Genomic DNA, 25,459 nt, shown 5'->3' with positions numbered 1-25,459 from the left:
GGTATATAAGGTTTTTATAGAAGGCGTTGTCTTAGAAACTTCGAAACGGGCTTACTTGATTGGAGATTCAAAGGGCTAGTGCCCTTTTTAATAGTCGAAAGTGATTGGAGGGCAACTAGCCCCCCAGGCCCATAATTCCCCCAGACACATGCAATCAAAATTTTGAGATAGCCATTTTGTTTAGCATAGTTGATTTCCAGATAGAAAATATTTTATTGAGGAGGACACCCCCCAAATCCCTCAGGGCAAGGGTTTTAAATTAAGCCCTGGGGATATATAAGGTTTTTAAAGAAGGTGTTGTCGTAGAAACTTCAATAAAAGCTCATTCGACTGGAAATTCAAAGCGCTAGTGCCGTTTTTAATAGTCGAAAGTGATTGGAGGGCAACTAGCCCTCCCACACCCATCATTCCCCCAAACACATCCAATAAAATTTTTAGATAGCAATTTTTTCCAGGGTAGTTGATTTCCAGATAGAAAACATATTTTCGAGGAGGACACTCCCCCACAACCCTCAGGGCAAGGATTATAAGTTATGCCCTGGGGGCATATAAGGTTTTTATTGAAATCTTTGTTGTAGAAACTTGAAAATGGGCTCATTCGATTTGAAATTCAAAGGACTAGTACCCTTTTTAATAGTCGAAAGTGATTTGAGGGCAACTAGCCCCCCTCTCACGCCCACCTTTTCCCCAAACACATCCAATCAACATTTTTAGATAGCCAGTTTATTCAACGTATTTGAAAGTTTTGAAAATTAGGTCTTTAAGGATGACAACCCTCCCCCTAAAGCCCTCAGGGAAAGGGTTGTAAGTTATGCCCTTGGGGCATATAAAGTTTTTATTGAAAGCGTTATCGTAGAAACTTCAAAAGGGCTCTTTCAATTGGAAATTGAAAGGGTTGAAAGTGATTGGATAGCGAATAACGCCCCTCTCACGCCCACCATTTTCCCAAACACATCGAATTAAAATTTTGAGATATCTATTTTGTTCAACGTAGTTGAAAGTTCTGAAAATTTTGTCTTTTTGAATGATAACCCCCTCAGAGCCCTCAGTGCAAGGGTTGTAAGTTGTGCCCTGGGGGCATATAAGGTTTTTATTGAGGAGGACGCTCCCCCACAACCCTCAGGGCAAGGATTATAAGTTATGCTCTGGGGGCATATAATGTTTTTATTGAAATCTTTGTCGTAGAAACTTGAAAAGGGCTCATTCAATTTTGAAATTCAAAATTTGCACTTTACTGAAAAAAATATAAATGTTTTTACTTTTATAACTTTGATAAATCAAATAATTTTAACATTTTGATTACTAAAGATCAGTATATGTATATTAAACTGACAATGCAGATTCATTTGTATTTTTCCTGTAAAGTGCAAATTCTGTTCTGGCCTTGGGAAGGCATATAAGTTTTGCGCCCAATTTATATTAATTTCTGTTCGTTTCGAGTTTGACTCGGTTATTTATTGTAATTTCTGTTCGTTTTGGGTTTCATTTATTTATCGATGCTGCTTGGTAAATTTTGTGATTTTATTTTTGCTCATTTTTGTTTAATGTAGTTCTTTACTTTTCTTTGAAGAACTTATTTTGTGGAAAAAGTTTTTTTAATTAATAAGGAATAAATATCAGGATATGTTTATTAAACTGAAAAAGTAAATTCATTTGTATTTTTTTCAGTAAATTACAAATTATGTTTTTTCCTCTACAAGGCATAGGGATTGTGAGTCCTACTCGTGTTAATTTCTGCTGGTTTTGAGTTTCACTCGGTTATTTTTTGCAAGTTTTGATTGTTTTTGGTTTCACTCATTTATTGATGCTGATTTGTGGTAGTTTTTTGATTGGTAGATCATTTGTTTGTATTTTTGCTTATTTCTGGTTTAATTGAGCTCTTTACTTTTATAAACAGAGCAACTGCTTATAATGTTGATCAAAACCCCAACCAAATAATTTTGGTTACGATATATAAATCAGGATAATTGGTTTTTCACGGCGATTTTAAATTCTAAAAGAAGCTCAATTCCTATAACATCCATAAAATTATGATCGTGATTTTTTTTGATTTTTTTTTTAAATTAAAAAGCTAATGCAGAAATGAGGCATATTTAGGAAGCATCGTTGTCCAAACTTTATCCAAACTTTAAACTTCGATGTAAAGAATTGGAGCTGACAGGGGGTAGCCCCCCTCCTATATTCAGGATAACCTTGGACAGCAGTAAGGATACTAAAGAGACTAAAGCAATAAATGAGGCTTTTAAAAAGATAACTAAAGAGTAGTGCTAAAACATCTAACAAAGGAAAAATATCCTGTGCATTAGTGCGGCTGCCGCTCTCTCAACACTAGACTCTTTACGTTAAAGTTTGAATTCAGTTTTCAGTACTTCAAGAACAAATGCTCTAACATAAGGGCAATGGGAATGGGATAGAAAAGCTCACCATGCCGCAAGAATGGGAGGGTATACTAGGGCACATTTGCTTTATACACATTTCTTCTTCAAATAATTTGGAAGAAAATCGTTAAGTTAAAGAATCGCAATTAAAAACTGGCTATATCTGTTGCCCTTAAAAATGCTTTTGGTAAAGCATTAATAAAATTTAAGCGCACAGATGGGCTGGAGCGCGAAGCTGAACCCCGTGTATACGAAGTTATTTTTATTCGTTATATATTTTTATGTCTCCCTTTACTTTATTAAGGCATTAATAAAACTGTAGCGTATAGAGAATTTGATGAGGGGGAGGCTGTCCCCCTTGTATACAGAATTATTTATATTCGTTTCATGTTTCAATTTCTCTCTTCACTTTCATTCCAAAAGACCTATATTTTTTTATATATATAATGTATTAGAAGCTGATGCCTATAAAAAGAAAGAATAAAAAAAAAATCGCTATTACCATCTGGGTAGAACTGATAATTGGTAATTGATAGAACTGGTAATCTATGGGTACAACTGTGTAATTACACGATTTTTACCAGTAGTAGTTGTACTCAGCCTGGTTTCATTACATTTTCTAATACAGGACTAAGTTTTGGTTGAATTTGAATCTTGCTTTACTGAATGACGGATTATCTTTTATTTAAAAATGCTCAGATGCACTAAAAAAAAGTATTAAACATCAATTATATCGTCGTTTCAAAGGATATCGTGTAAAAATTCACGAACTAGATATGAACAGAAACTAGTTGTACATTCTTCACAAACTGCATCTCTATTCACTTTAAAGTTAAACCAAATTTAAACCATAAAAAAGCTTAAACCAAGCTTTTATTCTCACTGATCATTTTAGGACGACCTTGTAAATTGTAGTTTTAATAGTGTTCTACTTATATGGGCTGTTCCAAGCGCTTTAAGAGAAAAGTTCTAATTCCTCTCCGGGAAGTACCTGCATAATTTCCCGGCACTCCCTCAGTTATTTTTCAGTTGTTGTCCAACTGTGAAGCAACTAACAGTTCTTATAATGAAACAGTGTCTAGTTCTACTCATTGTGCATCTAGTACATTGCCGGGTCTTTAAGTTGGGATACATAACTGGGTCCAAACGAAGACCTTGGGATCAAAGCTACTCTAGACCGGGAATGAGCTTTTCAGGTAATTTTTGAAATTTGAGTTGAACTAAATTAATCAGGAGGAAACCATTTCTTTTCATGATTAGTTTATTCTTTACAATCTAAGAGAGAGAGAGACGGAGAGAGAGAGAGAGAGAGAGAGAGACAGAGAGAGAGAGAGAGGGAGAGAGAGGGAGAGAGAGAGAGTGAGGGGGAGAGAGTGAGAGAGAGAGAGGAGGCGAGGGTGAGAGGGGGAGAGAGAGGGAGAGAGAGAGAGGGAGATAGATAGAGAGATATATAGAGAGAGAGAGAGACATAGATAGAGAGAGAGATAGTGAGAGAGAGATAGATAGAGATCGTCAGAGAGAGAGAGAGAGAGAGAGAGAGAGAGAGAGAGAGAGAGAGAGAGAGAGAGAGAGATTAAGTAATCTCGCTTTTCCTTATTGATTAATCCTTATTATTTATATTTATTTATTGAATATTTATTATTTAAAACTTAATACAATATTTGTTTAATAATAAGTTATTACAAAATATATTATAATAATAACTTATTATTTATTATTTAATTCTTCTTTTAATTGACGAATCCTTTGTTTTAGTTTCAACAGTCAAATGTTTATTCCTGTTTATCTTGTGTTAGTTGTGTGCTCCTGCTAGAGTAGGGTGGAAGCAGGTAGTAGTATCGAAAAATAATAATCAAAATCATATATAGATGGATAGATACATATTGCAACAAAAGCCTCTTTAGGCTGTAGCAAGAAAATAAAGATTTACACACAAAATCGTAGCACATTTTAGAAGCATGCATAACAATAACAAACTACGGTACATAACAATGCAATAACATAATATTTTCAAAAACAAAACATACTTTACAATAAGGTAAATACTACATAGAAGTAATTCACATAATCACACATAATGTTGTACAAATAATAGATATTTATTTAGTGCTTTGAAGCTGTATGGGCCATGATTACAAAAGCAAAAATAACAAACAAAGAAAACAACACTTACACATTGAATACTTCCAAGACTCACCCCCTCCCCCCTCCTTAAAAAATATATCTCTATGGGTCATTCACAATTTAGTATGTTTTATATAAAAAAAATATAAAAAAGATTTAATATTAAATTCAATGGGACCAAATTTTATGAAATTTGCCCCATAATCCGTTGATCCTTTGATACCATTATTAATCCCTTTGATCCCTTTTGATCTTTTTGATCTCATTAAGTCTCATTAAACCTTTTGATCCTATTATTTCCTTTACCTCGGGAAAAAGAGCCATGAAGTAAAGCATATCCTCACCTTTATCTCCACACATGGCATACGCGAAAGGACCGTTCATTACCCTTTCTAAGTACTTCGTCCTTTCTCTAAGTGTTGGGAAATTACCCCTCCCTGACTGGTTTCTTCAATGTTTAAACCTGCCTTAAAAGGAATTTTATGTCCCCACACCTCTTTCTAATGCTGGTAAACTCCGAGGGTGCGACTTCCCACTGCCATTTCTGTTGCTCCTGGTCTTCTAACACACTCTTTACTAATTCCAGTAACTAATCCCCCATTTATCACTATAATATGGTAACTCTCCCCATTAATCTGTGACAGGAGGTTATGCTTAATTTAGAGAAGCTTTGAAAGCGGAAGAATTTTATTTATAGCCAGATAGGACAGCCCCTATTTCCAATGCTAAATCTCAGTAATTTTGATGCAAGGTACCTTCTTTTTTAAGCTAAACACCAATAACCATTTGACAAAATAGCCATTTGATTCAATAGCCAATTCAGTACTTTTTCCATAGATAACAGCACAGTTCATATAATTATCCAGTATGATCATTCCCTATCTCACCCATTATAAAAACCCGGACCGGGGTGCGAGTGCTCCAGAGAACGTAGAACCATAAGCGGCGTCAGATCTTTTCACGGGTTGACAAGTCAGACGCGAAACAATCGGAAACAAGTGAAAACCGGCTATTACGAATAATTCACTTTACGCAAAACAATCGGAAACAAGTGGAAACCCGCTATTAATAACTGCACGAAGAAGTGGGAGGAGCTTTTTGTTCGCACCGAGAACGAAGACAAGAAATGATCTGCAATAAGCTTACTGGATAATTATATGAGCTGTGGATAACAGTTACTGTCTTGAAAGCTGCGTCTTCACCCCTCCCCTGCTAATGTATGAATAAAACCCTTGGCTGCACACAAAAGTTTGCTGATTTTAGTATAGCCTTTTTCTCAAATTGGCATCATTTGGCATTATAAACCAACGTTTGATGAGGAATAAGAACAAACAACTCATAAGTAAAACAGAAACTTAAGAAAAACAAGACAATTCAGACCAAAAAATAAAAAAAAGTTTCTTCAAATGGAAGTAAATGATCTATGTACAACTTAAAAAGAAGACAGATTATTATATTAACAGTTAAAATATGTTAAAGATAATTGTCCGTAAAAAGAAATAAACTGTTTTTCTGCTTTAGCAAACAGGGAAAATAAGCAATTGGACAAGGCTTTGAATCTTACTCACCAATCCAGTCACCTAGGACAAAACAGTATAACCGAACAATCATAAAAAAAGGTTCCATCTACATGTAATGTAAGCCACAATGTAAGCCATCGCAAAATATCAAGCAAGACACATTAAATCTAATGAAATATTTTCAAGTAATCACCTCCCACAATGGCTCCTCAGAGGAATACACACTTGCCTGTATGGGTTTCGGCACATTAAATTCTTTACCTTCTCTCAGTGGCACGCCTACCATAAGTTCTTAGTGTTGGTTCTAAGTGTTTACCCGCCCCCGCCGAAAAATACCTCTCTGGAAAGTACCCCCTGGAAAATAGCCCCCCCCCGGAAAATACACCCCGTAGAAAATACCACTCTCGTAAAATACCCCCGGGTAAATACCCCCTCCTGTAAAACACCCCCCTTCCGTGGAAAATAAGGCTTGACAATTTTGAAAATTTTACTCGAGTTTTTTTTTCCGTAGGGGGAAGGCATTTTGGTACTTGTGCATTATACGCCACTCACTCACGTACCCTGTGTAAAACTCGAGACCAAACCGGTTTCTTCGTTAGTTTCTTTCAGCTTAGCTTGACCCAAGACAAAGACAAGTGACAGAATAGATGGAAAATATATAATTTGGGCTATATATTTGGCCATGAGGGGGGGGGAGGGTGAAGTATTTGGGCAGTTTGAAGTCGGAAAACAATTCTTAGTTCATAATATGAAGAATAATTGTACCTAACATATTTTGCATGCAGACCCGCTATACTTTACCCTCCTCGCTTAATCAGCAAATATAGAGCCCAAATTTGTATCCAAAGTAACGAATAAAGTAACGAAGAAACCGGTTTTTTTTAGGTCTTGTGGAAGGGGCAACTTCTTTCATATACGTAATAATTTTTGTTCGTTATAAGTTTTGATGCTACTTCTTACTTTTAGATGAAAAGACTTAATTTTTATAATTTAATTTCTGATCGTTTTTAAATGATACTGGGAAATCCACCTCTCTCTCCATGAAAAATTCCGATACTTCTGTTTTATACGTCACTCACTCAAGTTTAAGATGTGTAAAACTCAAGCACAAACCGGTTTCTTTGTTAGTTTCTTCGTAACTTGAGTTTGTGGCGTATACACAACTGCCAAATTTCCTCCCCCCTACGGAAAATAAAAATAAAAAACTCAAATAAAGTTCTCAAATTTGTAAAGCCTTATTTTCCACGGGCGGTATTCTCTGGAGGGGTATTTCCCTGGGGGAGGGTGTATTTTCCTTGGGGGTATTTTGCACGGGGGGTTATTTACCGGGGGATATTTTCAGTGAGGTGTATCTTCTGTGGGGGGGGACGGCGGCGACCCTTTGTGGTATCCCTGTGCTCGGTTCTACTTTGGAAATACATGGCACCGGTGGATTGTGCAAAAAAACTAAAAAGTAGATGTTTTGGCAAAGACCTCCTTCAAGCCGTTTTTAATGCTAAAAAAGTGTAGCCTATACTTATAAAAATTAAACTAACTTAAATAAATAGATAATTGTGGCCACTAAGGGTATGAATAATAGTGCATTTGTTTAAAAATTTTTGTGATAAGCTTTTTGGTGCTATTAAAAAGTGTCTTGTGGACTTGTTGTTTTAGTGCATTTTTTGCCGCCCCCCCCCCAGGCAAATTTCTTACTTTTCGGGGTGGCTGTTAAACATTAGTTATTCGTTTGCTTTTATAATAAATTTTTATCTCCCTGTCTCTATCCTTTGCAAGTGACTTTAGCGAAGGCGAAAAGGTGTATAGCTAGTATCGTCTGAGGTGTTTTGATTTTTAGCTATATTTGAAGATTGATCGTCAGAAACAAGAATTGGTAAAAATTTTGTTAGAATTGATCCTTTTTTCTTATTAATCCAAAATATTTTTAGTCACTAAACCGAATAAATACTATTCTGAAAAATTATGCAAAAAGGAATAGTATATAGCAAGTAGCAAGATCAGGAATATTATATTTATTATATATTAATATTATTATATATTAATCAAACAGGCTTTACCGCGGATTAAGGTTGCAACTTCTTGGGTCAAGAATTAACATGCGGGATTCTAATTACAGTTTTTAATTTATACGAAAACGTATTGGGTAACTTCCTAAGAAATTAAGATGAATTTTTCTGTAAAAAAAAAAAAAAAAAAAAAAAAACAGAGGGCTGAAATATACAATTAATGACCTTCTTTAAAAAAATTAAAAAATGACCTTTTTAAGCTTAAAAACTTTCGGCCAACTTTAGTTTCTTTTTAATTATGGAATTTTTGCTTACATATAAACAAATTTTTATAAAAAAAAAATTACGGGATATTTTTATAATATAAAAATAAAACAAAATACATTTTTATAGTTCCATAATATAAAAATTAAACATAACAAATGCATTTGTCATTATAATATAGTTTATGTTTAGTTGTATTTTAATTTCATTTTTTTAATTATAAACAAGGAAAATGAACTATTCTAAGCCAAATTAAATTGGTTTTGGTGAAAAACTGTAAGTAAATGAAAATAAATACTGATCACTTATGAAATCTGTCTATTTAGGTAACTAAATATATTAAATTTAATATTTAATATAATTTAATCTAAAATATATTAAATTCAAAAACAGTTATTAAGTTCACGTAATTTAGTTACTAATCGAGGATTCTTAGGCTAATGTTTGTGGACTTCAACCTATTCTTTTCTGGATTAGAAATAAGTGCATTGCATTATTAAAAGTGTAATTAGAACTAACCCTTATGGTACTGGATCAACAGTCTTAATGTAGCTTATCAAGGAGGCACACTTGTGCCTCTATAAAGAGGCGACCCATCACAATGTTAAGCGATTTCCGGTCCTAGCGGTCGCAGAGAGACAGCGGTGATTGCATTTTGTAGCCCAAGCTCCAACTAAGGAACGTGCAAAATTTCACCCCCCTCCGACTTTATCTTCATAGGTAAAAGTGGGCTGGAAGTTTCGACCCTCCGACCACAGCCCCCTTTAGCGTTATCTGATTGGGCTGAAATTTAGAGGTTAAGCTTTTCTAGGGCCCGGAAGCTTATCCTCGAAATTTCAGCTCAATCCGATCATTCCTTCTATGTTTTCCCAAATATAACCACTTAAAGTTCATTTCTCTTTTTTTTTATCAACCACGCCTACAGGCCACAGTTGGCAACGGATCCGGGTGAATGAGGACTCATTCGAAGACGAATTCAACCTGTTAGGGCCTTTTGGTATTTTCAGACCGAAAACATTATCCCCCGAATTTACATTTACGAAAAACCTCCTTTTTGCTATAAGAGCCCATGTTAATTTTTCCCACCACAGCCCCCTTTAACATTGTTTGATCGGGCTGAAATCTAGAGGATAAGCTTTCCTGGGGCCCCGGAGCTTATCCTTAAAATTTCAGCTCAATCCGATCACTCCTTCCCTGTGTTCCAAAAACCAAATATCAAGTTTTGTGGGTATTTGCTTGCGTCAAAAATAGATTCCACATACTAAAAATACAAGTACAATTGTGTCTCTTTGGTACAGCGGTCGATACTCCTGACTGTCAGGCGGAAGACCCAGGTTCGATTCCCCGTCAGAGAAAATTTTTTATATACTGAATTTAAACTTTAAAAAAGAAACTCAGTTTCTTTTTTAAATTATTTGAAAAAAATTACGTTTTCTAAAGATTTAAAGAGGCTGAGTTACAAGGTCGACCCTTAAAACGTACAGGGATTAGGAGGCACAGTTGGGGGGCTGTTAAAGAGGGTGAGTCACACGTTCAAAACTCAAAAAGTAACGGGATTAGGAGGTGCAGTTGGGGGGCTGCCCCCCCCCAAGCCCCCGCTTCCGTATATGAAAGGGGCTGTGCCCTCCTCAACGCCTCGCTCTTTACGCTAAAGTTTGACTTTCTCACAACTCTTTTTTTTAACAATAAAAACTTTAGCGTAAAGAGTGAGGCGTTGAGTTTATATTGAACTCTAACTCCTGACACGATCAGCTAACAGTTAGTCAAGCAATAATAAGTAATAAACTGTACAAAAATGTGCAGGAATTATTTGAAAAAAACTACGTTTTCTAAAGAGTTAAAGAGGCTGAGTCAAAAGTTCGAACTTTAAAACTTACAGGGATTAGGAGGTACAGTTGGGGAGCTGGCGCCTCCCAAACCCCCCGAATTCGCAGCCTTTAAATAAAAAAAAAGTTTTTTAAACTGAAAGTAAGGAGCAACATTAAAACTTAAAAACAACAGAAATTATTCCGTATATGAAAGGGGCTCTACCCTCCTCAACGCATCGCTCTTTACGCTAAAGTTTGACTTTCTCACAACTTTTTTTTTTAAACAATAAAAACTTTAGCGTAAAGAGCGAGGCGTTGAGGAGGGCACAGCCCCTTTCATATACGGAATAATTTTTGTTCGTTTTAAGTTTTAACGTCGTTCCTTACTTTCAGTTTAAAAAACTTTTTTTTATATAAAGGCTGCGAAAGCGGGGGGTTTTGGAGGCGGCAGCCCCCCAGCTGTACCTCCTAATCCCTGTACGTTTTAAGGTTCGAACTTTTGACTCAGCCTCTTTAACTCTTTAGAAAACGTAGTTTTTTTTCAAATAATATCATTAATGCGGGAGAAGGAGAAGGGTACTACGATGTCCAGATAGAGCTGTGTATAACTTTCAGATCAAAGAGTATGGGTAATTCATAAGAGTGAAAACTGGCGCTAGTGTAAACAAAAACTTGCAATGCCATCTAATGTTTGGCGACACTTGATTTGTTTTCAATAGAATAATAAGAATAATTATTTCAATTAGTGTGAGGGATAAAGTTAGTGTAGTAATAAGTGTTTGATCCCAGTTCCTGACAGAAAAATGATTACGTAGGTTGAAAAATACCAAGTGTCACGAGACACTAGGTGGCGTTGACAATGTTTTTGTTGACACTAGCCCCAGCTCCCAGTCTTATATTTTACCCATACTCTTTGTTTAAGATGTCAAAAGTCAAAGATGTAAATTGAGCTGAATGCCTAAGCATTTTATTATAAATAAATTATAAATATAATCATAAATTATTAAAAATCAAATATAAATAAACTATTACAAATATTATAAATAAAATCCTTCTGAAATATAATTGGAACCAACCCTTTAAGTTCTTAATCCAAAAAGTTGTCATTTTGATCCTCAGTGTAATTAAGGTCCGTGCTTAATTGCAGTTTAATTGTTATAGGGACTAAAAACCGGAATGAAACTTTAATTGCTTACGAAATTTTTCTAATAAGGTTTTTGTTTTTGAAATAGAGAAAAAACTTAATTTTTGTTCTTAAGTAAAACAATGGAAACTGATTGTCAATTATCGCTTAATTTTTTGTTTTAAAAGAAAGAAAACTGGTTTTGCTTGCTTGGGAGATAATTAATTTTCCAAAAACCGAAATTCAAAAATGGAATTACGATACCATACTTTGGTTTTTGATTTGTGCTAGCGCAATGGATTGATTTGTGCTTGGAAATACGGGGCCAAAGGTTTAATTCCTGCTATTGGAAGGCGAACAAAAAAAGGACTTGTCTGCTAAATAAGTTCACACAAAACATCTGTGGGTATTCTGTACACCACAGACACGGCGCGAAAACTTTTTTTCTATTTATTTTTATCTTGAGCTAAGGAAATGTATTTTGTTTAGCAGTCTAATCAAGGTTACTAATTGTAAGTTTTAGATTTTCTTAATATTTTATTTTATTAAAATTGAAAAGAATGTATTTTGATCGCTTAGAAAATATTCTAATCAAGTTTTACATACCAAACTCAAAGATTTAAATCGCGCATTTTAGTTCTTAACCTGTGCAGACTTCACTACTGCTTCTTAGTGCAGCCTAATCAATATGGTGCAACCAATATATTGGCTTGAAAAAATTTAAGATCAAAAGAATTCCTTTGCTTATGTATGTCTGTAATGAAGAAATTTGAACAATTAAATTTATTTTAATGAAGAAGTGTCCCCCCCACTGTATCGTAATGAATAATTGGTATTATTGGTACTTGCATGATATACCCCCTACCGCTCAATTTGTTCATGCATTGACATACTGTAAACCGGTTTCTTTCGCTAGTTTCTTTCAACTCAGCGTGAGGAAATACAAAGAGAAGTGACAGAATAGATGGGAAATATATAATTTGATCTATATATCGGCACATTAGGGGGGGGGGGAGTATTTAGACAGTTTTAAGTCAGAAAACAATTCTTACTTCATAACATCAGAGTAGGCTAATTGTGGCTAAAACATTTTGCATGCAGACCCGCTGCAATTTACCCCTGCCCCCCTAATGTGCAAATATATAGGCCAAATTTGTTTCTAAAGTATTATATTTTATCTTACAAAGCTATATTTTAATAGGATTAACCTAACTTAACTTCTTGAGCGGTAGAGGATATATCATACAAGTAAATAGCGACGAAGACCACACTGCCTTTCCAAAACGAACAACAAAAGCACGAAGAACAATAGGGAAATCTTTTTGCAAGACAGTGAACATAATTTGAATGAATATTTCGGAAAGTAAAAAAGAATGAATAGGGAAAATTAAAAAGATTTCCCTATTGTTCTTCATGGTTTTGTTGTTCATCTTACAAGTACCATATTACTGTTTAATTGATTACTTTTTTTAACATCTTAAATTATTCATCACCTCCTTGAAGGCACTATTTCTATATAGTCCGAACATTGCTTTTTTTTTTTTTTTTTTTTTTTTTTTTTTTTTTTTTAGGAACAGGCCTTTTTAAGGCTTCTTTTTTAGAAGCATTAGACAAAAACTGAAACCCTGAACCAAGTGTTTCTTTTAATAGTCGGAACTCTTTCTCTTGGTAGTATAATTTATGAGCGTGAAATCTTAAATTAGTTAAGCGTGAAGTCTGAAAGCCAGCTGAAAACCATAATTTTCGTTTTCCGTCTAAAGAGATATATCAATAATCCTGGTTTTGTAATAAGCTTAGACTTCCAGCATAATTAGTTAAACAGAGATTCTCTTCAAATAACCTTAATTTGCATTCCATTTTTTACTAGTCTCATCATCTACCCAGAATAGAAAACGAGGTCTCAAAATCAAAAGTTAATTTCCCCTTAGGATTGCTACTCCAGAGAGAAAATTGGTTTTGGATATGTATTTCGCTTTTCGGCAGTATCTTGTTCCGATTCAATTGTATATTTCCCATTATCAATCCTAGATTTATTCTATATAATCAGAAAGGGGAAATTTGCTTTCCCGGAAAGCCCTTGTCTTGTGTCATTCAGAAAAGCAAGGCTAGCTAATTTTGCATATATCTTTTTCTAGTAGAAAAAACTAGGTTCAATGAATAAATTAAACAGTTCGTGGTGATAAAAACCTTTTACAGTACAGAGTGAATGCCTTTGCCAATAGGAACTTAAATAATAAATGTAATAATTAGATAGCAATTACCTTTTTATGGCTAATGCTTAAAATTCACCAAGCTGACAGCTATCTACAAAAGTACCATTTATCTGCAATTACCTAATAGCATTATCCAGCATAAAATTATATCAATTGTTAGACAGTTATGTCAACTGTTTTTTTTTAAGTTTAAAAAAGTTAAAAAAAAAACAGAAAAGCAAGTTTTCCAAAAAAATTCGAAAATTGGAAGCCTGAGCGATGACTGTGGTTCATAGCACTTGATGATTGGCACCGGCGGATTTAGAGGAAAATCTTGGGGGGGCCGCGCCGGACACAGGGCGCCAAAACCTGATTATACATGACTAATTTGATAGCTCTTTATTTATATGAAAACACTGCCAAATATGCTCATAAAGGTAAAACGTAGCAAAATAAAATAAAAACAGTACCACACTACACAACTAAACTCAATCGGCGAGCTTTTCTGAGAGCGAACATATCGATAGCATCGTCTGTTTTCGGCAGTTCGTCTCTGTAAGTCTGCATGAGTAGTAGAGCCTCCAACCTCTCTTCAGTCATCATGCTTCGTATTGATGAACATGTCCTGTCAACCTTTGAAAACATTCGTTCTGCTTCACAGGTTGACACAGGAAGCGTCGCGAGAATTGTCAACAATGCGAAGATGTTGGGAAATACATTTTCCTGACAACTGTTCAGCGCTGAAATAGCTGTTTTCGGTTTTTGCACGGTTTCCTTAGACCAATACTTGTTCCAAATCTCGAACTCGGTTTTTACGTCTATCTCCGTACCCACGAGCAGCTCCTTGTACTTTTCGTACCCTGGCTGAACGTCCTCCCAGCGTTTGCCATTAACCACAGCCGGGATCAAAGCTGAAAGTTTTGCAGCATTCGTAAAATGGCAGCTGAACCGCTCCGTAAAATCAAGCAGCATGGCGTCCAGGGCTGGAATAAATGCCGCCATCCTATAATGACTTTCTGGATCCATCTTGGGTACCCCTGCCCGGTATGTAGAACGTGAAGCTATGCGTGGCTGCGTTACCTTGATGGTAGCATCAATCTTTTCGGCCATTTTCAGAAGATCTTCGTAAAGCAGTCTGAATTTGGTTTCGGCGTGTGATCGCATATCTTCCAGCATTGCCTACACGCTGCTAATGAGGGACAAGGCTCTCACGAGGTCACCATCCTTCTGTTGTAGTGACTCGGCCAAAGGTTTCATGATCGACGAAAACGAATTCAGGCAAACCAGTCCTACGAGTGTATCTGATTTTTCAATGCAGGATCGTAATGCATAAGCTCTGCTACTTGCCTCTCGATCGTGCCATCCTTCCATCTCCTGCAGAGCAGAAACGATCGACGGAAGGGAGTCCCAAAACCTGCTGATTGCTTCGTGTCTCTCTACAAATCTCGTGGTACAAAGACTGACGAGTGTCTCTGTTTTAGCTTTGTCCACGATAAGATGCTTTTTTAGAAGTCTTGTTCTCTTGGCACTTGAGCTGAAGTGAGAAATTGTGTCTCGAACAACGTCTTGGGCATTGTGCAGAATGGGAACTGAAACTATCTTTGAACATGAGAGATTTGTGGCATGGCTCACACAGTGGAATTAATCTGCCATTTCACACTGGCGTTTAACTTCAGCAGCAGCACCATTTGTCAAGCTTGCCATGCTAGCAGCTTTGTCGTATCCTTGACCAACGCACTTTGACAAATCCAGATTTGACTTCCTGATCTCACTCAACAGCAGCTTCCCGAGGCTCTTGCCGTCTAGCTTCTCTTCGATGCTTCTACCGTCGTCACTTTCCTCATCTCCAGCGAGTCTTGACATGGTTTGAAAGGCATCGACAACTGCAAAAGGATCTTCTCGAATCACGTATCCCTGCTCGGTTTTACACACATAACGACAAACAATGACCATCAGCTCCCTGGTCTGCCTGTCTGTTGACTCGTCCGCAAGAAGACACCAAACCGTTGCTTTGTTTGCTTTTCTCACTACTTCGGTTTTTATCATTTCCCCAATTGTTCCAATCAGTTCATTCTGGATCTGTTTACTCGTATATTTGGCGTTGCTCGGTGCATTTTCAAGTAAATTTTTAAGTTGCGAGTCTCCACTCTGAATCCGATACCGAAGTAGGTGGCGGAAATTCCCGTCGTTTACTGCTGTAATGACATCAGAGTCTTGGATATCAAGTTTGCCATCATCACGGTGGCCACGAAGGGGGATATTCTGTGCCCCGCAAAGCTTGACAGTTTCAACAACGCTTCTCAAGAGTGCACGGTTCTGCTGTATTTGCTTGACCCTTTCACAGTCCAGAGCATTCCTGATATCTTGATCTTGACTACCGCGCTGAAACGTTGTTAGCAGCGCGGCAGCTTTTTCCTGGCAGTATTTGTGAAACTGTGCTTCAGCATGGTTTGTCAGCGCACCATCTTTCCCGGTAAGTTTCGAATAGTCTTTTAGCGGTCTCAAGACCAACTTTCCCATTTTTTGCCCTCCGCCACCTCCAGATAAAGCCGACCATCCTCCTCCGCTTTCGTTGGTCCTCATCAAAACACAAACACTGCACCAAAGGCCTTCGTGGTCTGGATGACGACTCACTGCGAGCCAAGGATACCGGGCAAGATGTTCGGTATTCAAGCGACGCTTGACTTCGCCACCTTTTCTCTTTTGTGTCGAGACTGGAAGATCAGATTGGTTCTTCGGCTTCCACCTTTCGTTCATAAAAAACATAATTTCGCCAGAAGACAACTGATTTCGCTCTTTCAGCGCTACTGCAATACCAAAGTCTTTCGACGGCGTGAAGTCAGTTTCAGGCGAAAAAATAGCGCTTTGATTCTGCTGCGGGTGCGGGGACTGTGAAATCAGTGTTGGGCTATGTACCACCAAGGTTTGAGTACTGCTTCTTGATCCTTCAGTCAGCTGATCAGTGTGTGTCGTTTCGCCGAAGTTTGTTATGAAGGCTGTCTGTGAAGTGGACGGAGTTGTTGGTGACAGTTCGTTCTCCTGGCTGAATGCGTTTTTGTGCATTCCGACCGTCGACTCAGAGTGGGCATCAGAAGTTGCCGTCGTCTCAACATCTAACAAAAAAAGTTTCTCTTTTAAAGTTTGCACAAGACATTTATTGTAAACGTATATACACTTTGTATAATGGCTTGCTTTAGTAGATTTAACTCTCAACATGGTGAAGGCAGAATTGGAACTAAATTTGAAAATAAACTGAATCAGCAACATTAACTTTAAACTCCCCCAACAATCTTGAACTTTCACACCCCAAAACTATTTCTAGGAAACCCGGACTTTAAAATAAAATACCACCCTAAACATCACTAATTTAATTTGCAACCCCAAGAACTGATCCCCGACATATGCTAACAAATATTTTTCAAGAGCTGAAACCCGAAACAATTATCACCGAAGTTTACAAGGCTAAAGAGAGAGCTTTAACTGCAAGAATTTGAAAGATAATTTCAGAGCTGACACAGTGTGTCGGTAAAAATACTGCTTTAAGCCAATATCATAACCGTCAGGCGAGACAAGTGGGCTGGTAAAAATCAGGTCAAACGCTTCGGACAAATTGCATACGAAGAACACTGTACAAGAGGGACCTTATGCAATATATAACAACAAAAGCAGCTGGTACGCGATGAAGCTTGACGAATGAGCCTTATCAGGAAAGCTATCCGACAATGGGCTAAAGCTAGAAATTAGAAGTGTTGATACACACTTTAAACGACACTCCTTCCTTATTGTTCTATCTTTAAAAGCTTACCTTTAATCTGATCTTTCTTGGCAAAATAATCAGAGATGTCCCTCGATCCTTTACGGCTTTCCGGCATCATTCTTTGTTTCTTCTCTGTTCTATATTCATGCCCTGATTTTTTTTTCCGATCCATTTTAAATGCGTTTCCGTCTAACTGGTCTAACACACGGAGCAAAAATACTCCGAAGGCAGTGGCAGGGTCGCTCGCGCCTAGCCTCCCGCCGGTTGGATCTAACCATCCACGCAACTCCCCAAAGACATGCGTTTCTCGTAAGCATTCACAAAATGTTTTTCTCGTTTATCACGTCCAAAAAATAAACCCAATAATCCTTAGTCGGGCAGTGTCGTATTTTAACTTTAGATAATGTGATAAAAAGAAAGTTAAAAATTACGGCGTATCTATTTTTTTTTTTTTATCTTAGGCCTTATTTTAATAATTAGCAAAAAAGGTTCGAGCTAAAGATTGAGTTTCGGGTACCCTAAAAACTTGGGGGGGCCCAGGGCCCCCCCCCTGGATCCGCCGCGGGCACGACCTTGGCTTTCAATATTCCATTAGTAACAGCTGCAATTACATATCAGCATTATCCAGCATAAAGTTATATTAATTCTTAGAAAATTATGTCAACTGTTTTTTTTTTGAAGTTTAAAAAAGTTAAAAAAAAACGGGAAAGCAATTTTTCCAAAAAAATTCGAAAATTGGAAGCCTGAGCGATGACTGTGGTTCATGGCACTTGATGATTGGCATGACCTTGGCTTTCAATATTCCAATATTAACAGCTGCAATTACATATCAGCATTATGCAGCATAAAGTTATATTAATTCTTAGACAGTTATGTCAACTGTTTTTTTTTAAGTTTAAAAAAGTTTAAAAAAAACGGGAAAGCAAGTTTTCCAAAAAAATTCGAAAATTGGAAGCCTGAGCGATGACTGTGGTTCATGGAACTTGATGATTGGCATGACCTTGGCTTTCAATATTCCAGTAGTAACAGCTGCAATTACATATCAGCATTATGCAGCATAAAGTTATATTAATTCTTAGACAGTTATGTCAACTGTTTTTTTTTTTTTAAGTTTAAAAAAGTTAAAAAAAAAAAAAGGGAAAGCAATTTTTCCAAAAAAAATTCGAAAATTGGAAGCCTGAGCGATGACTGTGGTAACCACAGTCATCGCTCTTAAACTTTTTTAAACTTCAAAAAAAAAACAGTTGACATAATTTTCTAAGAATTATTATAACTTTATGCTGGATAATGCTGATATGTAATTGCAACTGTTACTATTGGAATATTGAAAGCCAAGGTCATGCCAATCATCAAGTGCCATTAACCACAGTGTGGTTCACTAATTTTTGACTCAGTTTTCGACTAATTTTACTGATTTTTACCTAGGTTTTACTAATTTTCGACTTATTTTCGAGTCGGTCAAAAAATTTCGGGGGGGGGGGGGGGGTTCAAACCGGGTGACCCCCCCCCCCCCCCCCAAGTTATATTAATTCTTAGAAAATTATGTCAACTGTTTTTTTTTTGAAGTTTAAAAAAGTTAAAAAAAAAACTGGAAAGCAAGTTTTCCAAAAAAATTCTAAAATTGGAAGCCTGAACGATGACTGTGGTTCATGGCACTTGATGATTGGCACGACCTTGGCTTTCAATATTCCAATAGTAACAGCTGCAATTACATATCAGCATTATCCAGCATAAAGTTATATTAATTCTTAGAAAATTATGTCAACTTTTTTTTTTTTTTAACTTTAAAAAAGTTTAAAAAAACGGGAAAGTAAGTTTTCCAAAAAAAATTCGAAAATTGGAAGCATGAGCGATGACTGTGGTTCATGGCACTTGATGATTGGCATGACCTTGGCTACCAACTGCAGATATGGGAACGACCAATAGGAGATATGGGAAGAGGGCACATGACAAAACTTATAAAAAAGTGGAATTGTGAGGAAGTGGATAAAGTGTGAACCTTTGAGTATATTGGAGTAAAGGCGTAGCTTACACAGCTGTGTTCGCATCCGGTAGGCTGGTGCTGCAGTGAGGTGTTAGTAGTAGTGGTATTAGTAGTATAGTAAATAGATCCTCCTCCAAATAAATTTAGTAATGTATTATTATGATGATAATTTTTAGACTTATAGAAGCTGATAAAGTTTTCAGAGACGGAGACTACGGTTTTAAGAAATGTGCAGATGCGTCGACTAAATTTGTACTCATAAATTAGTAATTGAGAAATATCTGTATCATCCCCTTAGTCCTTAGTTTTATAGACTGTGAATAAGCGGTTGATTCAACCGATAAAAAGAACCAATAGAAATTTGCCCAATAGGAACCGATAGATTGAAAATGAATATATAGAATAGATAGAAAATAAATAGATACAATAGATAGGATGAATAGATAGAAAATAAATAGATAGAACGAATAGATAGAAAATGAATAGATAGAAAATGAATAGAAAATCATAGAAAATGTCCAATCCAACGTTATATCCAATGCCAACTGTTAGATAAATATGTCAACAGGTGTCAACATCTGTTGACATCAATCTTGTCAACAGATGTCAGTATGCCCCATCTCTCTACATCTATGTGAATTGACGCCACTGCTTTCTTACTAGCCAATCACATTATTCCTTCAGTGCATACCAGAAAAAAGCCAAATAACCAATCCTGTTTACCCGTTGTTGTAATTATCCGGTGTCGCTCTGTCAAAATTGTCAAATATTGGAGCCAATAAAAAGAACAAGTAGCTTTTTTTTACAATTTGACCCTTTATTTCTCTGCCTATACTCTCAATGTCACTAGAATCTATGGAAGGAATATTCAAAAGTGAAGTCCATTAAAAGTACAACCAAAGATATTGACTTCTTTATCACTCTTCCCTTTACTGTTCAATTTTCAAACGCACCTTGAAATTCGAGCAAATGATCTATATTAAAGAAAGATGAACTATTCTAGGTGCAATTTCGTTTGCAGTTGACTTTATAAACAGTAATAAAGCAATTGTAGAGAAGGGTATGCTGATGCTAATAGTTGCTGAAACTTATGGAGAAGAAGAGGAATCCATTCGACAAACAGCGAGACTCTGGAGGAATAATATTACTGCTATTATTGGCCCTCAAGAAACTTGTGTTCACGAAGCAAAGCTTGCAGCCTCTTTCAGTTTGCCGATGATATCTTACGTAAGTTCTTGTGTGTTTTCCTCTCATATTGTACCTTAAACTAAAAAATTTATGTCAGTTCTTCGGTACGAGGGTGGGACTCTGATTCCATCAGCAGGTTTTAATTTTGGGGTTCGGCTTTTCCCATCCATAAAATTCCTTCGGGACCCACCCCCTTGACAGTTCCCCCTGGAAAATTCTCCCCAAATATAAAATTGGGCAGCCAAAGGGAAATTAAGGCAAATAAAAAGAGCGATGAAAATGTATAATTGTGTATCAGTTATTATAAAGGAGGGGTGGTGGGTCATTGTATGGAAGTAGGGGGGGGGGATTTACAGATGCATAAAAGAGTGTATTCCAATTCCGAAACTTTTAAAATCTTTATGAGACTTTGCATATATATATATATATATATATATATATATATATATATATATATATATATATATATATATATATATATATATATATATATATATATATATATATATATATATATATATATATATATATATATATATATATATATATATATATATATATATATATATATATATATATATATATATATATACGTATTTCTTGAAAGAAGTATGAGAGAGGGGGGGGGGGTAGAAATTAGTCTTCCGTCTGTCTTCATTTATCTAAGCCTGAATAAGGGTGCTGCAGGGTGATACCACCCTTCTTATTGCAGAAAAATGTTTCTGACATTAATTTTAAAGCTTCATTTAACTAAGCTAATTTTCTTCATATTTCATAAAATTGTATCAATAATATGTAAGTACACATCAGCTATTATGAAGAATAGGCGGTGGCTCGTTTTGTAGCCAGGGGAAGGGCAGATGTCTCAAATAGTAAATTTTAATTCTTAAACATCCTAACTCTCATTGAACCTTCAGATAAATATGGAATTAGGTTAGAGGAGGAGATAGAAATTGATATGTAATTCCTCTTGATTTCCGGGAATTTTTCTCGTCTACACCTTTATTATGAAAGTGAAGAGTAGCAATAAACCCTAACACGAGCAGAAAAAATTCCGTATAGAAGGGGGAGTGTCCCCTCTGCAACCCTCCATGTGATCGTAGAAACTTCAGAGGATACTCATGCGATCGGAAATTGAGAGTTTTAGTACCTTTTTTATAAGTCAAAAGTGATTGGAGAGCAACAAGTTGCTGTCCAAGAGCCTTCTTTGATATCTTGTCCTTTTGTAACCCCTTAGGACATCTAAACAACACTTCAAGGTGCTAGTTTTGTTCAGAATCACTGAAAATATTAATACATTTACATCCAAGGATGACATAACACCCTGAACACCTAAGACGAGGGCTTTAAATTATGCGAACTGTCAGTTTTTTACAGATATATTTTAAAGCGGAAAAGGGGGGAATACGTTTTTTCTTGGGAATGCAGGGGCCTGAAACTTTCTGGTACTATTTGTTTGGTAAAATAAAAAACATCAAATTTTTTCTGTTGGAAGGAGGAGGAGTTAGGAGCCCCAAAATAAGCAAAAAAAAAACTTATTTTCTGATCAATCTGAAATTTATAGCCGTAAGTCCTTGAATCGAAAGGGATTCAAGGACTTGTGTCTAGAATATTTGCCTTTGGGGTTATAAAATGTAAAAATGATACTATAAGAAATACTTCATCACATATTCTTCCTATATTTTGGAATATTGGTAAATTGTTCCTAAATTTCGTATTTATTCATTGTTTTTATTTGTCATACTTACTCTGTGAAGGTGATATTTCGCTTGTTTGGGGAGGGTGGGGGGAGATTTTCCGTGCAGGGAGAAAATTTCCACCATGTTTTTATTTTTCAATGAACTAAAAACCTATTTATCAAAATAGGGTAGGGCAATTTCCATCCCCCGACCCCTACCAATTGAAGCCCCTGCCTGCTCACACTGCTTCAAGCACATTCTGAGCAGTAAATGAAATACTTTTGGGTAGCAAACTTTAAGTAAGGAGTGGCATCAACTGTTAGTAGCCCAAATTCTAAAAAAAACTTAGATAAAAAAATATTTACATAAAAAGAGTACGATTTGATGGTGATTTAAAATACATAAATTTATCAGCGTTTCATTTCTTCAAGGTGGCCTGTGTTCACTTCCCCCCCCCCAGGCGATTCCCCTTACCCCCAGAAAATAACCCCAAGGAAAATCCCCCCCCCCGTTGAAAATAAGGCTTTCCAAATTTGAGAATTTTATTTGAGTTTTATTTTTTTTAATTTCCGTAGGGGAAAAGAGTTTTGGTACTTGTGTATTATGAGAAACTCACTATAACTGAACCAAACACATTTTGGATGCAAAACTGCAATACTTTACCCCTACCCCCTACTAATATGCAAATCTATAGCCCAAATATATTTCCAAAGTATCGAAGAAACTAACGAAAAATCTGGTGTGTTCTTGAATTTTACACAACGTAAATTTGAGTGAGTGGCGCAGTGGCACAATATGAAGAGTAGAATTTAGAGGGTCAAGAAAGCTTTTAGGACATTCAAAAATATAGGAATTAGGCGAGAATCAAGAACCAAATTTTGAAAATTAAAAATAGTAGCACAAGCATGCTGAATCGAGTGCTTTGCTCGGATGGCAAGTTGAAAATCCATAAAAAATCCTTTACTTCTAAAAAGAAAAGTAGACAGGAAACTATAGTCTTTTCAAAACTTTTGTTTAATAAAAGCATAAGAAGACATCAAAATATAATTAGCTGGGTCACTCTGGCGTCCGTTTTTATATAAAGAAATTAACTCGAGCTCTCTCTTAAGTGAACTGGAAAAAATTCCATTCTCGAGAGATAGATTTAAAAGTTTCTAAAGGAAGACATAATTGAAGGAAGAAGAGAAAATTCGTTCCTTAGCAGTCAAATGGTTCATATAAAATATACGTCTGTAACTTACAGTAACCAGAACTTAGAAAAGAAGTTTTTATAGTAATATATGCATTAAAAGAATAGACTTATAAAATTAAAAACGTATAAAAAAGAATCACAAAGATGTAAAATTTGTTACTTTTAAAGTTAATCAACAAAGTTTGCGATCCTGGGAAAAATTTACTCTATTTATGAAAAAAGGTGGAACATTTTTGAAATTATTTTTTTTATTTGCGAATCGAACTCAGTTTCATATTCATTCTAGCTAATTCTATGCTATTCGATTTTTATTGATCGCTTTAGCCATTTTTTACTCCTCAAGAGTGATTAATTACCAGACAAATTGTTTCAAAATCCTCAGGTGAATTTTTACAGCGTCACAATATAACATTAAGCACTGGGGGTTTATGTGGGTGTTTTAGAATGACAGTAAGGAGCGACATTATAAACTTAAAAAGCACATAGATTATTTTGTTTATGTTGTGGCTCCCTCCCCCTCAACCCCATTCTCTTTACGTTAAAGTATTTTGTCCCAGAATCTTCAGAAGAACAACTGAAGTACAAGACCGTTAAACTGGAATAGGAATGGTTTTTAAAGGACTATAAAACTTTAGTGTAAGGAGCGACAGGTTCAGGAGGGAAATTCCCCCCCACATACGGAATAACTCCTGTTTGCATTGAATTTTAATGCAAATATTTACTTTCACTTGAAAAAAACTTGTTTTTTATTAGTCAAATTATACGGCCATTCCAGATAGAATCAATCATTCTGCTCAATAATTTTCCGAGATAACAAAAAGCAGCTATGATACAATTTTACAAAATAACTCACAAGTTTTCAAATATGCTCATTTTATTGTCGAATATTATTCCTTTTCCACTAAATTTAGAGGACAAAAAGTGAATGTTAGTTTTTTCATGTTTGCAATATGTTATCTTTAAGGAAGAGGAATTACGACCTAAAAGTTCCATTTCCTTTTATGTCGCTAGGAAATTTATTGGACCCTAAAGGGTATAATGAAAATCTATTTTTCCCAGGCAATAAATAGCAGCGGTGACCTTTCGTAACAACAAAATAATATAGCCCAAGGGTATATGAAAATGCACACTTATGAGGTCTGTTGTCAGTGGCCTTGCAGATTAGCATCACTTTATGACAAGCTATGCACCGTTACTGTATTTTTGACAATTATTCTCTGTAGACAGATAATGATATCACTGCTATCATAATCATGTTGCAGATAATAAACTCAGAATCTATCTGTGCTTCTCTAACTCTTCGTTTTTAATTTTCTATTCTGTCTCTTTCATAGTCTCTTATTGTCTGCACTTTCTGTCTGTCTGTCTGTCTCTCTCTTTTCTTCCTCTCTCTTTCTTGTTCTCTTTGTCTTCCCCTCTCTCTCTCTTTCTCTATCTCTCTCTCTCTCTTTCTCTCTTTATCTCTTTATCTCCCTCACTCTATCTTTCTTTCTCTCTCTATCTTTTTCTTTCTCTCTCTTTCTTTCTTTCTCTCTCTCTCTCTTTCTGTCTCTCTCTCTTTCTTCTTTTCTCTGTCACTCCTACTCCCCATTCTGCCCATCCCTTACGATACCTCGCCCTCTCTGTCTTTCTTCCTCTCTCTTTCAATCGTTCTCTTTTTCTCAAAAATTTTTTAGAGTTGTGCCTGTTCTCTATTTTCTGTTGAAAGGTCTTTTCAGTGTTCCGAATATTTTTAAAGTCGTGGATAACAGACATGAAAAAGAGGTCTTCCTCTCTTTGTTTCTTTCTGATTCTCTTACGTTCTCCCTAATTCAGTATTTTACTTATTTTCAGTACTGTGCCAACTACGAAACTTCTAACAAGAAAGCTTTTCCCATTTTTCTCGGATCTCTTAAAAAGAGATCTCTCGATTTTTCTCAGATTTCTCGATCCCCGTTCATTTATTTTTGTGTCGATTTGTCTCCCTGCTTCATTAATTCTTTTATTTCCAGTACTGTACCAATTACGAAACTTCCAACAAGAAAGAATTCCCCACTTTTGCCCGGACACGTCCCCCAGATACTCAAATTTCGAAGAGCGTAGCCTCTGTGCTTTTGAATTTCAATTGGACCAAAATAGCGTTTTTATATAACGACAATGACGATTCACCTTACAAAGAGGTAAGAACTCTTTAGACCCAACAATGACCCATTAGCCTGCCATACTTTCATAAAAGATATTTTATGGTGAAATGGTGCAGCAAACGTT

General features: G+C 36.0%; 1 protein-coding gene across 1 annotated transcript in view; it reads left to right on the top strand.

The window, feature by feature from the left end:
* The first annotated feature begins 3,444 nt into the window (after window positions 1–3,444).
* Window positions 3,445–25,459, top strand: part of LOC148942401 (receptor-type guanylate cyclase Gyc76C-like) — a 398,466-nt gene continuing 376,451 nt past the window's right edge. The window contains exons 1-3 of the mRNA XM_089103313.1: window positions 3,445–3,574; window positions 20,157–20,380; window positions 25,204–25,371. Of these exons, the coding sequence (XP_088959439.1) occupies window positions 3,445–3,574; window positions 20,157–20,380; window positions 25,204–25,371 (522 nt within the window). The remainder of the gene's footprint in view (window positions 3,575–20,156; window positions 20,381–25,203; window positions 25,372–25,459) is intronic.

This window comes from Artemia sp. Qi Xiang Cuo, chromosome 17, assembly GCF_049724085.1.
Source record: "Artemia sp. Qi Xiang Cuo chromosome 17, ASM4972408v1, whole genome shotgun sequence".
NCBI lineage: Eukaryota > Metazoa > Arthropoda > Branchiopoda > Anostraca > Artemiidae > Artemia > Artemia sp. Qi Xiang Cuo.
The sequence above is the reverse complement of the archived record's forward strand: the minus strand, read 5'-3'. Positions and strand labels throughout refer to the sequence as shown.